This window comes from Grus americana, chromosome Z, assembly GCF_028858705.1.
Source record: "Grus americana isolate bGruAme1 chromosome Z, bGruAme1.mat, whole genome shotgun sequence".
NCBI classification, from domain to species: domain Eukaryota; kingdom Metazoa; phylum Chordata; class Aves; order Gruiformes; family Gruidae; genus Grus; species Grus americana.
The window spans coordinates 62,802,619-62,817,032 of record NC_072891.1 but is presented as its reverse complement, the minus strand read 5'-3'; the positions used below and the strand labels follow the sequence as shown (position 1 = coordinate 62,817,032).

At 35.2% G+C, this 14,414-nt stretch overlaps 1 protein-coding gene across 10 annotated transcripts in view; it reads right to left on the bottom strand.

Moving 5' to 3' along the window:
• The window catches only part of FER (FER tyrosine kinase), a 186,777-nt gene that overhangs the window by 86,885 nt on the left and 85,478 nt on the right, over positions 1 to 14,414 (bottom strand). For 9 of the 10 annotated variants that reach the window (XR_008574637.1, XM_054809463.1, XM_054809460.1 and 6 more), the window contains 2 exons: positions 11,990 to 12,193; positions 7,987 to 8,109 (listed from right to left, as the gene is read on the bottom strand). Coding sequence is in view for 8 of the 10 variants with exons in the window: in XM_054809463.1 (XP_054665438.1) it covers positions 7,987 to 8,109; positions 11,990 to 12,193 (327 nt within the window). In the remaining 2 variants the exon portion in view is untranslated. The remainder of the gene's footprint in view (positions 1 to 7,986; positions 8,110 to 11,989; positions 12,194 to 14,414) is intronic. The other variant, XR_008574639.1, reaches the window with a different exon arrangement.

Sequence of the window (14,414 nt, the reverse complement as noted above, 5' to 3'; positions counted from 1 at the left end):
CTTCAGGTACTGGTAAGCCACAATTAGACCTCCCTGAAGCCTCCTCTTCTCCAGGCTGAACCCCCCCAACTCTCTCAGCCTGTCCTCACAGGAGAGGTGCTCCAGCCCTCTGATCAGCTTCGTGGCCTCCTCTGGACTCTCTCCAACAGCTCCATGTCTCTCCTGTACTGGGGCCCCCCAGAGCTGGACGCAGTACTCCAGGTGGGGTCTTATGAGGATCACCTCCCTCGACCTGCTGGGCACGCATCTTTTGATGCAGTGCAGGATACGGTTGGCTTTCTGGGCCGCAAGCACCAGATAACATGTTAGAACCACTGAAATAGAATAGAATTAACCTGGCAAAATTTCAAATAAACTGTTATATTAGCTTAATTTGTGATTGGGAAAGAGCAGGAAAAAGGCGAAGTCACATAGAAAGGAAAAGGAAGCGAGAACACCCACCCCTCCCATACATATATACTCCTTTGTGGTACCAGAACCTGTTCACTTGACTCAGCTATAACATGAAACTGCAGCCTTAATTTATGAGATATTTTCTGTGTGAATATCAGCAAGCTCTGCCTGCATTCCAAGCAAGACAGATGATGGCTTTGAATCAGAAGTCATACAACATTATATAAATGCCAATAGTTCAAATGAAGCATGTTGCATTAAGTTTTTTACATCAGATAAACATTGTTCTTTAACAAGATACTGCTATCTTCTCATGTACCACTAACTCATTATTCAGAATAGCAAAAGCACTGGGAAATATCTAGCATCAGAAAAAAAGCCAGTCAACAAAGGACACACAAAGGGAAGTAGTACAGACACACGAAGTGGCTCCACTAAATATTAGCAGATTGTATTATTACTTGTGTACTCTTCTGAATGCCATATTCAGCAAATATTTTTTTTGTCCCGTATTAATAACTTTAGCTTGACAAAATTTTCCTACATGGTCTGTGGCAATCTGCTCTTTGTTGCACCTTACTGTATCTTTTATATTTTTTTTCTAAAATTCAGAAGTCTCAATTAATTATGCAGTGTCCTTCTCAAAGTGTCAGAACTCCTTTTGTACAAACAGGTCTATAACTATGCAAACAAATTTACTATTCATACTTTTTAATTTAAAACATGAACACAGTGAGGTAAGGGAAAAACATCTATATCTACCATTGAACTGCTTTAGCTTGCTTTTATTACTTGAAAGGTACAGTAAGTCTGCAATTTTCTCTGCTGGTCGTTCTGTAAAACACTCTAACTCAGAAAAGATCACCCCTTTCCACTTTGTTCATTTGTAGAAAAGAAATCCACTGAAAGGAGTATTTCAGTTTTCATAAGCATCTGACCCTCACAGAGATCTAGTCCTTCAACGTGCCTTCACAGTAACACAGAAAGGCTGAGGTTTGCAAAGACCTCTGGAGGTCATCTGGTCTAAGCCCCTGCTCAGGCAGGGCCACCTGGAGCCAGTGCACGATGATGTCCAGATGGCCTGTGAATACCTCCAAGGACGGAGACTCCACAAGCACTCTGGGAAGCCTGTGCCAGTGGTCGGTCACCCTCACAGTCTGTGCCCGTTGACTCTGGTCCTGTCACTGAGCGCCACTGAAAAGAGCCTGGCTCCTCTTCCTCTGCACCCTCCCTCAACGTATTTTACATAAACCAGGATGTTCAGCAGAAAAGCAATTTACTACTGCAGTCCTACCCACTTCTAATAAGATTTTATTATTGTGCTGTATTAATGTCTGATTATAAAGCTTCTGAAAAGACATTAAAAAGCCATGGTGCAAAGCCCTAATTTTTACAAGTGTTCCATAAAGGTGTGACTTACACCCAGAATACTACAGAACACAGTCAATCCTTTGATTTTCACATGTACATACAAAATGTTAGCAATAAAATCTGGTAAACCCAAATAATCTTTGCTGAAGGATGCTCTAATTGAAGTAGTTTATTCTCCTAGTTACCAATTTCTGTTAAAAACCCCTTCGTCTGAAATCTTCCATTTAATATTTTTTTTCCCTCCTAACAACATACTTTTTTATTTTTTAGTAAGAATGGTTTACTTCCATCTTCTGCTTCATAAATTTTGGTTCTTTTTCCTATTTCCTACTATTTCAGTTGTGTTTGAGATAATGCCTTTTTGCTCAATTTGCACCTCACATAGAAATATGGTGCTTTCTAACTTCTTATATGAATGTACAGAAAACAGGAATGCACATGCAGTTGAGGTGCCCTTTTAATATTTCTAGGACAAAGATTTTTCTTTAAGAGAATGCTCAGAAATTATACTTTGTTTGCTAAAATGGAATTTGTATTGTTGACAAAATATACTTTTTCTAGGTTTGAGCATAAGCTAATGCTTACACCCTTTAAGAGTATTATCATCCAATTTTATTCTAAACCTGATCATGGAAAGAACTACGATAAAGACAAGACTGAAACAGAAACATTCATTAGAGCAGATTTTTAATGCTATAGCCTTTAGAAAAAAGCTATGGAAAACTTTGATCACTAGAAATAAAACAATCTTTGTTACTCTTTGTGCATGTAGCCTTATGTGCCCCCATTATTACAACATATTATTAAGAGATTGAGAAAAAATTCTCTGCATTTTAAAAGCAGTCAAGATACCTGAACTTATACATAAATTTGATTTAGTACTTTGTTAGTACAAAGAGAAAATTACTCTCTTTTTTCCTTTTTTCTCTTTAGGATGCAACACCTTGACAAGTACAGGCCACCATTATGGAAGATGTATTCTTTTTGTTACCTGACAGAAATATTGCAAACCTCTCTGCTAAAAAACCTTAGAAGAAAATCCTGTAACGACTCTAAATTCTGAGGAAGTAGGAACATAACTGAAATGCACCTCCAGTATTAAGACAGTAAATTCTGTTATCAAATATCAATAGCTGCAGGCTTTTCTTCAGATTCTGGAATAATCTAAAGAACCTACTGAAAAATCTGCCTAAATTCTATTATACTAAAAAAACACTGTGAACTTCCCTGACATATGAATCACAGACCTTCTGCATGATCATAATAAATCTGAATGGCAAATAAGTGGCAAGATTCATTTTATGCTTATGGAATAAATACAGTACTTTTCTATACGTACATCTTTTACATATTATAAATGCTCACTTCTCATTGTGGATTTAATTTCCTTAAAGAAAATAAAATATACATTTTAACATTTAAAAATGCATGTATCAGATTTTAATCATGGTCACAAGAAATACAGCTGTGGGCCAAAAATCAACACACAGAGACCATTCTCAGCATTGCTACAAGCCTGGCCAGATGCATGGGGACCACGCAGGTAATTCACAGTGGTATCCTCTTTGGAGCTACAAACCTAGCCTAGGCAAAATTGTGATAACTGAATCACTCACTGCTATTGCCTGCTTCTTCCTTTCAGCTGAGATTTCTGCTCCTAAAGAGCTGTCCTCAGGTCAAACAAATGCAAGATGATCTTCCTGTAAGGCAGCACCATTACTGCAGTTGTTTCCCTTTTCAGCACCTTAATTCTTTCTTGTCACAAGATGAGAATCTCTAATTGAGTGACAGGACTACTTTGTGATAAACTTGAAGTCTCCTTGCTAAGTCTCTTTGCTTCTCTCCAGCTTCTCACTGCAGGCCTAAGGAGGCTTGCCTGAAAAAGGCTATTCAGCGACCTCCTTCAATTCCTCCATGTCAGCCTTGCTGGCCTGAGAAACACACCTGCACCACAAGCACAGATGTTTTCTGCAACAGTGAACTTCAGCTTGTTTTAGCAAAATAAAGCAAAACCAAAAAAACCCACCTGTAAAACCAACCAACACTAATTTCTTCATCATTTCTTTCCATGTCTAGCTCATTAACGTACTCATATCTTGCAAGACAGTATCATATCTGCACAGAATTCTCACTTCATTTGCAATCTCATTTATCAACATTAGAACCACTACTACAAAATACTTCTTCTTCTTTTCTTTTAACACTTTTCATTCATCTTATATGACATTATTTACGGTTCATCATTTTTCCATGTACATAAAATGTTGGAGGCCATATTACAGGATTCTTTGTCACATCAGAATTTTTAAATGAAAGTTACTGGCAATGAATACATAGCCTAACTCATCTGACAAAGCAGCAGTTAATTTTTTTTCACAAAGTCAGAATTTGAATTTACTACAGAGGATCCAAAGACCAGGACTACATTAGCACTAGTGAAATGGTATCAGATCTCCAGAGTGAAACAGTTGGTGCTGAGGACCTGAAACATACATTTTGGGGTAAAAGCATTATTTTAGACTACATTTCTCCTGATTCTGAAGACTGAGCTTCCTCCCATCAGCAGTTGTGCATCTTCCTATTTCCTTCAGCCAAAAGGAGTAGTTTGAATCCTCGGAGACTGCTAAGTGATGGAAGCATCCCGTTCTAAGTGGCACTGGACAGATTTGCTTCAAAGGTGTATTTCTGATCCAAGTGAAAACATTAATGCAGATATATCCAAATAAAAATGATATTCCTTATTTCCTTGATGATTCTCTTTTCTAGTAGTCAAACTGAAGCATATCCGCAACTTAATATAGGTATCTTAAACATAGAAAATGTATTTCAGAAAATTTAAAAAGCTCCACAACATGAGGTCAAAGATGTTAGAAAGTTAAAATATATCTAATATGGTTAAAATAGCATTTCTACTAATAAAATCCTTGGGTATGCATTGAGGTTACTGAGGGGCTTTATGAACCAGTCATTCAATCACAAATAAATTGAAGAACATAACATGCATTTTTTCTAAAATATTATAAATAAATATGACAGACTTTTCCATTAAAGAAATCACTTGCAAATATCTTTTTAATGCCCTCAGTTTTTCTAATTTAAATTCTATTTTTACAGTATCATTAAAATTCCAAGCAGGCAGATTTGGTCTACATTAAATGGGACATGGGACAAGCCTTTTGTGACACAATTAAGAGTGTTCCTTTCAAGGGCAACATCACAGAAGGTGAACGCTAATTTTACTAATATGGTAAAGGAGGATGAATGACTGTGGGAAGGAAGGGAAGCAAAAACAAACTACGTAGCATAATTTTTGTTCCGTGAAGTTCTCTGTCATATTTAACTTTCACTTTCTAAATAGGTTATTACTGGGACAGCAATTTGCATAAAAAGATTAAAGATTGCACGAAATGTCAAAGATTGCTTTGCAGCTATAATACGAACAAAGAAAAAGCAGCCTTTGGAGATGTCAAATGAATTTTAAAGAAATGATCAAAGATATTCTGATAATAGCATGACATATAAAATACACCCCAAACTAGGTGTCAGAGTGCATATGCTATTTCTGAAAATAACTTAAAATGTCTCCACTTCCCCATATGAAAGCCAGAGCTCCATGTAAATTAAAAAGGAAAGCTCACAACACTATTTTTCTTATTCTGAAATACTTTTTTCCAACAGCTGCTTTTTATCAATGGGATAACTAAAATTGTCATAAAATCATAGCTCAGAATGAAAGGTACTACAAAACAAATCAATTTAAATATTTTTTAAAAGAGCTGCTCTAAAGCAATTTAAATCATCCAGCTAACTCCCTTTTCAATACTGTCTTACTTGGCTCAAATTGCTGGTCATGAAGCACTAAGTACCCAATACATTGGTTTTAATTTACACAAAGTATATAAGTAACTGTCAGACACTCAGATCACATTTCATAAATTCCTGAAAGCCTACATACAATATATGTAATATATATATTTAAAAAACCCTATACAATACAGTTTCCTGTCACCCAATACTCTTCTTAGCACTGTCAGTACTGGACATCCTTTCTGTTACTTCATGTAACCCATTAGAATTAAAGTTGAAAAGTTCATCCACTCTAAAGGCAATACTCTTGAATATTAAGACTGATGCACACCAGCACAAAGGGAGTGATATGACAAAATAAATGAAGTCTTTGTGATTGGATTTTACAGATAGATGCTGATTACTTGCAGCACTTTGGGAAACCTGAGTAGTCAAAATATTTCTTCATTGCAGCTCAAATCAACTATCAACTAGCCATAAAAATAGCATAATCCTAGAGGAAATACTAATATTTCCACTCATTTTAGTTAATACTAACTCAAGTCAACAAGTCCAGAGAGGAGTGCCCCCCCTATAATTTCCCCCCTGAAAATTAAGTCATTGTAGACAGTGACAGTACAAGAGCTATAAAGTCTGCCTTAAAAATTGTCCTCCATCATTCTGTAAGGAGGTTATGATACCTCTGAATGTAGTAGTAGTGGTGTGGATTCAAAGACCCACGACACAGTCATACCTGTCTGCATAGTTACCATCAAGGGATTTAGACTATCCCTATATGCATTTACACCTCAAAGGCCATGAGATCAAGTACAGTACTGGAGAAATGATCAGGAAAATAATTTGGGACCATATTTCATAGTATAGGCGCAGAAAAATTCCTTGACTATACAAAGTTACAAGAAACTATGCATAAATTAAAACTTAACTTTATAAAAAAATGATAGGAAAATGAAACAAAATTGTCAGGAATATGGAACCTCCCTGTCTACAAAGTAAACAACAGAGAATGAAGAGATGGTGTTTTCCAGATGCTGTTTTCCTGTTTAACTTAACAGAGAATAACTAAGAATAATTTCTGTTATCATTTAGTATGTACTAACATACTGCACTACAGTTTTACATTTGCTAAAATAGGGTTGCTCTCACAGAATGTACATTATACAAAGGCAGGAAAAAAGCCAGGAAACAGAAAGGACATTGAACATTTAAAACAAATAGCGTATTATAAAAGACAAAAATCTGCAAACAGGTAAAAAAAAGATTTCATTCTGAGTTCGACAGACCTGTATTTTTAGCTTAAACAGTTCTTATCAAAATACAATTATTCACACATCAAAAATTATGTCCCACACTTTCTTGTATGTTCTACAATGAATTTAAGCAATATTCTACCTTCAAAAAAGTATCAATTTCCTATTCAGCAAGACATTAACCTAAAATATGTATTTAAAAAGCCCCATTCTTTAAATTTTAAAATTATATAAAATATGTAAGCACAGAGCAGTGTAAAAAAAATCACATTAATTTTGAGAAAAGGAATATGCTTTTGTTTCTTAGGATTATTAGCAGAAAAGAACTAGGAACTTGGAGTAGGAAACTTACTCTGAAATATAAATTGTTATGCTTCCTAACATTTTGTACAACACATGGGGTGCTTTACACATGCTTGAAACTAGTACCTTTAAAAAGATCAAGAACAAATGGCTTATACATAGTTAAAACGCGAAGATTTAAGTCGAAAAGAGTTGGCTTATGAATGGAATATCAATTAAGTAGACATTAACTACAAAGCTACTGGAAGAAACCAAGGAGACTCTTAAGCTTTCTAAACAGTCATATAGTTTAATATTTCCAGCCCTTTTTTGTTTCCCTCCTAAGAGACATTCTGCAATAGCTTACTGATTAAAAAGGGAATTTTTATTTCAAATTTGCAATGAAGCTGGAATGACAATACCTTTTTCTGTGTCTGTATAACTTATTTCTGAGATATAAAATAGAGACAAAAGGGATTTGTCTCTTCTAAATTTCCTAAGAACTTTACCACTTAAATCCCGCCATTTCATAAAAAAAATTCCTTCATCACAACTTTTTGGGCAATGAATTACTACTTTCAATTACTTAGTAGTAAAATCCAACTGGGAAACGAAAAAGAAAAGTGGGAAGATATTTTGTGAGATGCTGAATGCCGTTCCTTCAAGATAGTAAAGATTTGTTATAAGAATTGGGATGAAGCATTATTTTAAAGGAACGTGTTGCACAAGGTTGAGAAGGTTGAAAAAGCTCAGAAAAAGAGAGTCACAAAATAAGCAAGAATGAAAAATTCTCTGAGAAGTTGCATAGGAATATATTTAAAAAACAATACAACCACACAAAATTCTTTTCAGTTAAATAGAGTTCTTGGAATGTATGCATTACCTTAACAACAGGATTCAGCAGAACAACACCAGATTTCTTTGTAATAACTTGCTTTGTTGTGTAATGATGTTCTATGAGCTGAGGAATAGTTGGAAACCCAGTTCCTTCAAAACGATACTGATTCTGTATGGAGGTAAAAGGAAATAATTGTTTCTCTACAAGCAGTACTTCAAACAAAAGCACATCACCAAGCTTCCCTCACTAGTAACAAAACAATGTTTGCTTTTACAGAATTAGATTTTTTTTTTACTGATCTATTTAATAGCATTTCTACTGAAATCAATGGAATTATCTTAGGAATATGATACATTCATAAATGCAAAATTACTGCATCATTCATTTAATGCAACATGACAAAGTAACTACTTTTTTAAACTCTTAATTTGAAGATAGGACAGTTAAACTTAAAACTGTGACAGAGTGAAATAAAAATATTCTAAACCAGAAAAAACATCACTAAATTCCTAATTACTTAAAGTTCTAAGAATTACAGAAAATAAACTAAAAAATAAACATCTCACAATAAAAGAAACAGGAGATAAGTAAGACTATCTCACTCAGATCATACTGCATTTACAATGTTTGATAAAATTAATAAATCCTTGGCACACAGTATAAGATGCATGATTGGTCTTTATAAAGGAGTATATACCAGAAGAGTCTATAGCAGCTCAAAACAAAGGAAGGTCATACATGTAATTCATAGAGAAGCTGGGCAAGACAAAATTCCTCCCCTCTCCACTTTGTGAAATTATTTCTATGTACCTAATTAAATACAACAGAATCAACTACATCTCTTAATATTTTCTTAGAAGCATGTAACATTTTCTTAGCAAAGATTACTATGAATATCAGTCTTTCAGGTGTTAAGTGGAAAAAAAAAAGTATTTTCATTGCTTATCTTTGCCCGTACACTTGACAGGGGAAAAAATGGTAAAGAAGTGTTTTATTTCATCCTCCTGAATGTCTTAAATTATACACTGCAGCTGATTGGGAAACAGGATAAAGTCTTGTGCCTATATAAAACTCAGCATCTGCAGTTAGAGAACTCTTCCCACAAGAGAGGAACTGCCGTAAGCCGGCTTGACAATGGCAACAATAAACAAGTAGTGTAATTTTAGAAAGTTAAAGCACAGACGTGATTCAAGTTCATTTACACAACTGGGCAATGAAAAACTCTACCACTGGCATGTAGATTTTTTTCTTTCTAGCCCCCAGGGTTAAATTCCTTGCACAATGCATTGTAAGTTTCTCAGGGGTTAAAGCCTTAAGAATATTGCTGAAATGTGTTATCGCTGTTTGTCAAGACTGCTTGGTGATAGCACCTACTTTTAACATTCCTGGTTCTCTATCATAAAGTGTTTCCATAGTCTGAATACTTTTTGTTGTTTATTTTGTTGTTTAACTTCATTCACTTATTAAATAGTGACTCAGCTTTGATTGACCAGTAATATTAGCTCCCATTCCTTTCAAATAAGCTCCTTCATACCTATTTCTGTGCTGATAATCAAAAAACCCCTGATGTCCTAAGAGTCTCCCTAGCACAATAACCGTACTGCCTATTGTTTCCTCATCCCAGACCCAGCTGCATGCCCACCTGCTGCCTTCTATGTAACATCTCCAGGGCAGACGGTGTTCTTTGATTCCGTGTATTTACACAGGATCCTATTATTAAGATCACTAACAAACAACAATTTGAAAATAGCATAGCCTCAAATAAGCAGCAGTGAAAAACAACAGTAGCCTTGAATGACAGCAGTGAATTTTGATGCTTAAAGCTGAACAATGAAGTCATTTATCACACACGCAGTTTTACTAAGATTAGCCTTTAAAATAATGGTAAAACCAGAGAGAGGATACTTATGCAATTAAAGGATCACTGTTAAAACAGGTTCATGCCCTACTCTGCCCTTCAGTATTTGATTCAGAAGAAAATTTGTATATGGAGACCAGTGGGGACCTGTCAGTGATCCAAGAGCATAATTTGACCAGTCACAGAGAGCTGATTCCCCGTTGTTCATACCAATGCAAACAAACAAATCCCTTGCACTAAACTCTCCTCAAACTTCCCTACCATGTTGATGAATACAATCCCTCTTGTAATATTAGAATAACAATCCCACCGTCTACTAACTCCTTTTCAGAGCCTAATAAGCTTTTTCTCTTTTTACAATTAATGCTTTTTTCACAGTAAATGCAGAAAATTCACCCTATAGGAGCATAAGAAGTCCTGCATTTCTTTAAGAAAAAAAGTTTTAACTTCCACGATTGCCAAGAAAATCTGCCACAAATGAATCCCAAGAGCAGATGAACATAATGCTGTATTACTAAATGTACAAGCAGACAGATCTAGTGACCTGATAATGTTCGGACTGTCCAAGCTATGCAATACCAAACAATATCAGTCTTAAATTTCAAATGTAATTCCTAAGAGAAAGCAGTGAAGTTATGGAAATAAAGATAGCTTGGGGGGGGTGTGTGTGTTTGTGGTTTTTTGTTGTTATTTTTGGTTTTTGGTGGGGGTTTTTTGTGTGTGTGGAAAAAACAATACAAAAAAGTCAGGTACAGGTAGGGGTAGCCTCAAAGTAATACTTATAAAAACCTCCCTCTATTTTAACTGACCTGAAAGTCCAGTCTACATTTTTTGAAGATCTACTTGCTACATACAATGATTTACACAAAACTATTTCACCCATATCAAGTATATGATGTGCATTTATTTCTGCTGGGCCAGGATCAGAGAGCTCCAAGCACCTTGTAGCCTCTGTGTGTCTAGGTACAGGTAATTTTGTTGCTCTTATTTTTTCATTCAGCACTCTGACACATCAAAATAATTTAAGGTCATAAAATCAAAATAAAATAAACACTGACTTGATGTAAAGGTTCACTTCTACAAGGAAAACTCCAGCTGAAAACTAATGAAAACTCCAGCTGGACAAGTGTCAAAAATCATTGATCCTAGAGAAGCCTTTCAACTTCTGTGAAGTTTGAAAAATACCACTGCCTCTCATTAAAAAGAAATAAACCAGGTACACAATATTGACTGCCTCTAGGCATGCTGCATCAGCTGGGCATTTAGATGAGGACATTCCCTCAGTGTGAACATTGTTACATGTCTAAATTTGTGTATTATTCTGTATATGGGAGATTTTTACAAGAGACTGAAATACGTTTTGGCAGCATTACTGAATCAAAACTGAGAATGATTTGTTGCTGTGTCATATGTCAAGAAGAATTTCTAGTAATGTTATGAGAACTGTCATATTTTGAATGAGTCTGAAATTCTGAGAGGTAAAAAGAAAAATACATAATACATTAAAAAACAAGTCATGTATTAAGAAGACTAGAAAGTAATATATTGGATAAAGGCATACAAAAATTAACATATTGTTTAAAATGAAAGTTTTTTGCTAAGTTAGAGCAACAAAAGGATCAATTCTGGTCCTTAGAAAAATACATGCTGTGGAATATCCACAAGCATTTCTGTTATACTGAACAAAACAATATCCATAGGGCTAAAAAGAACAGAAGCATCTCTAGTGCAGCAGGAACTTCAATTCCCAACTGTACAGAAGCCAACATGGATTATTTTCGTCTGTGTGAATGCTTCCATTTTTCAGGAAGATTCAATGGAATCTCTACAGTCTGAATTAAGAGTAGCCTAATTAGCACCAACTATGAAAATGTGTTTAAATATAGATAAATGTACATGCATAAATTAATAGTAACAAGTTCTGGATTTCAAAACATTTACAGAAATATCTTGGCTTTTCAATGTAAGATAAAAGATGTTGAATTATCTCATACTTCATATTTTAATTTTGTTTCACAAAATGACCTTTTCCCCTGATTTCAGCACTGACGGAAATATTTCCAACAGCTTTGATATTTTCATATAAAGGCTAAAGCCATTTGCCATAGTAAATTATATAGATCCTAAATTGTTTAGCTGAAATTATAGACTTCCTAACATTGAATATTCAGTACTGTATCAGAGACGTACATCAGCATATTGTATGATAAAGTGTCTCCGTTGTCCATCTGAAAACACAGAAAGGACATATTCACCAGGTTTCCCGTGGCTCTCTCGCACCAAGAAGTCTCCTTGCTGTTTTAACAGCTCCTGGGCTTCTATTCTTGGAATTGCACCATGATACCAGTCTTGCTCAGCCAGTGGTTTCTCAGTGGTTGATATTACATCAAAGAACTTGGGAAAAATATTGAAGAAAAATGTTACTATAACAGTACATTCTTAGAGTTTACTTTTACATGAAAAGCATGATGAACAACAATAATTTCTATTTCTGTATCTAAATTATGTATTTCTATTAACAAACAAAATCAAGGCTCTTACATTCACACAAAAGGCATACTCATCATCTTCTTTTCTATTACCAAAAAAATTAATATATAAAAAGCAGAAGTTTATGGAACGTCCATAAAACCAAGTAATATTTTTCATCCGGCCTGCTATTTTTCCTAAGCCATATTGACCAACTCTTTCTCACACATACTGACGTGCTATTAACAATTCAAAATGAACCATTTATTTATCCAGACAGAAACTTCTCAAACATAAAAACATAAGAAACTGATTTAGACAAAGGATTTTAATTGGATAAATTGTTTTCATAGAATTTACCAACTGCATCCCAAATCAATTAACAGTTCTATGAGACATTTTTCTTAGCATTTACACTGTAGCACAGAATATACACCTAGGTGTACAGTGCTTATGAACTTTAGCATAGAGTTTCTGAAGGCATAAAGATGGTTAAGAAATTATTTTCACTGGCTATAGATGGAAGGTTGTGAGTTTTAACCTACAATTTCACATATTAATTTTACCAAGTTTCCATTGTTTAAGAAAACACAGAGGAAAACTATATTCTGTTCAGTGACCATTTTAGATTTATTTGGTATGGCTAGACAGACAAGCACTTACTTAAGCTATATGTTATTCAAAATCTTTAGTGCCAGAGCTCATAGAAATTGTTACTGCCAGAGTGGTAACGTTCTGAACAAAATAACACAGTGCATACCGTACCATGAGCTGAACAGATATGGGAATGTGTCCCAGGCAAGCCTGCTGAACTGCATTTTAGGTAACAGCACAAAGACCCACACCTCAGTTAAGCATGATCAAACAGATACACACAAAGCATATGATTCTGAATTAACTTCTCCTACAGCTCTGCCCTGATAAAAAACAGATTTTCTTTGTATCATCAAGGATGATATGATCCCCTACAGGGATGGGGAAAGAGAAAGGAAACACTCCATTGATGCATGCAAGGGAAAAATATTACATGGTGCACCTATGGGCATGGTGGAGGCTATCTGCACATGTAAGGTCTTCCTGGGGAGGTATTTAGGGTTAGATACTTACCTAGACAAAAACTACTAGGAACAATCTCAGACTGTCAGAGTGGGAATGAGTAGACTCAAGAAAGGGAATCTACTCAGACCTTCTTGTTTCCAAATACCTGTAATTCTTTAGCACTTTCATAGTAAAGTTTCTGGTATAAAAAATGCCTTGCCTTTGTCTGTAGGTTCCTGGCTGCCTTTCTATTTCAAGAGGTCTAGTTTAGTCCAGGATCCTGATAGAAAACTGGAGAACATATTTAAAAGAGCCTGACAGAGCCTCATATTCTCAGATGTCGACACTGAGATCCAGAGCCCTGGGGCTGTATCAGGGATAATTTCAGACATGAGGTTTGAGGCCAGCACTGTAACCAATAGACTTACCACTAGAAAGTGTAAGTATGCTCTATTACAGATTTGCTCTATTAGAGATTCAGAGCTACGAAGGACTATGTAAGAAATAACAACAGCTTGAACAGAAAGTGCACAGTCAGAGTTTTTATGAACAAAAGGTACTGTGTTAATCAGCATAGTGAACTATTAAAAGCCCAAGATATTGTTTGGCCGAGAAGGCAATCATATATTTCAATTTCACCAACAGTTAAATACATCTCGGATCAGAGCTGTCTACCACTCTTAAATGACATTAAGTCACTCTGTTTCAGAACTTCCTAAAAGAAAAAATAAGCTTTCAAAATGTATACAGTGTTATTTACTTGAACATTTATTGTTCAAAGATGCCGAGTTTGACTTGCCAGAAAACCCAGACCTCTGTTAAACTATCAAGAAATGTTAAGGGTTTCAGAGTAACAAAGCCCTTCCCACAGAAACACATTTCTACTCAAGAGGAAATGTTTCTAAGCATAGAAGGACAGTTCAGGGTCAATAAACTAGTTCACGATCTTCACAAAGGAAGGTTAAAAAAAATTAAAAATCTGACATGCATCGATTTTATAGCTTTCCTTAAGAGGAAACCACCAAATAATAACACCTGTTTATATTCTAACTGGGTCAAGTCTGAGTCACTGTTTAGACAGTCATGATCACATCCCAGAATGAGACAT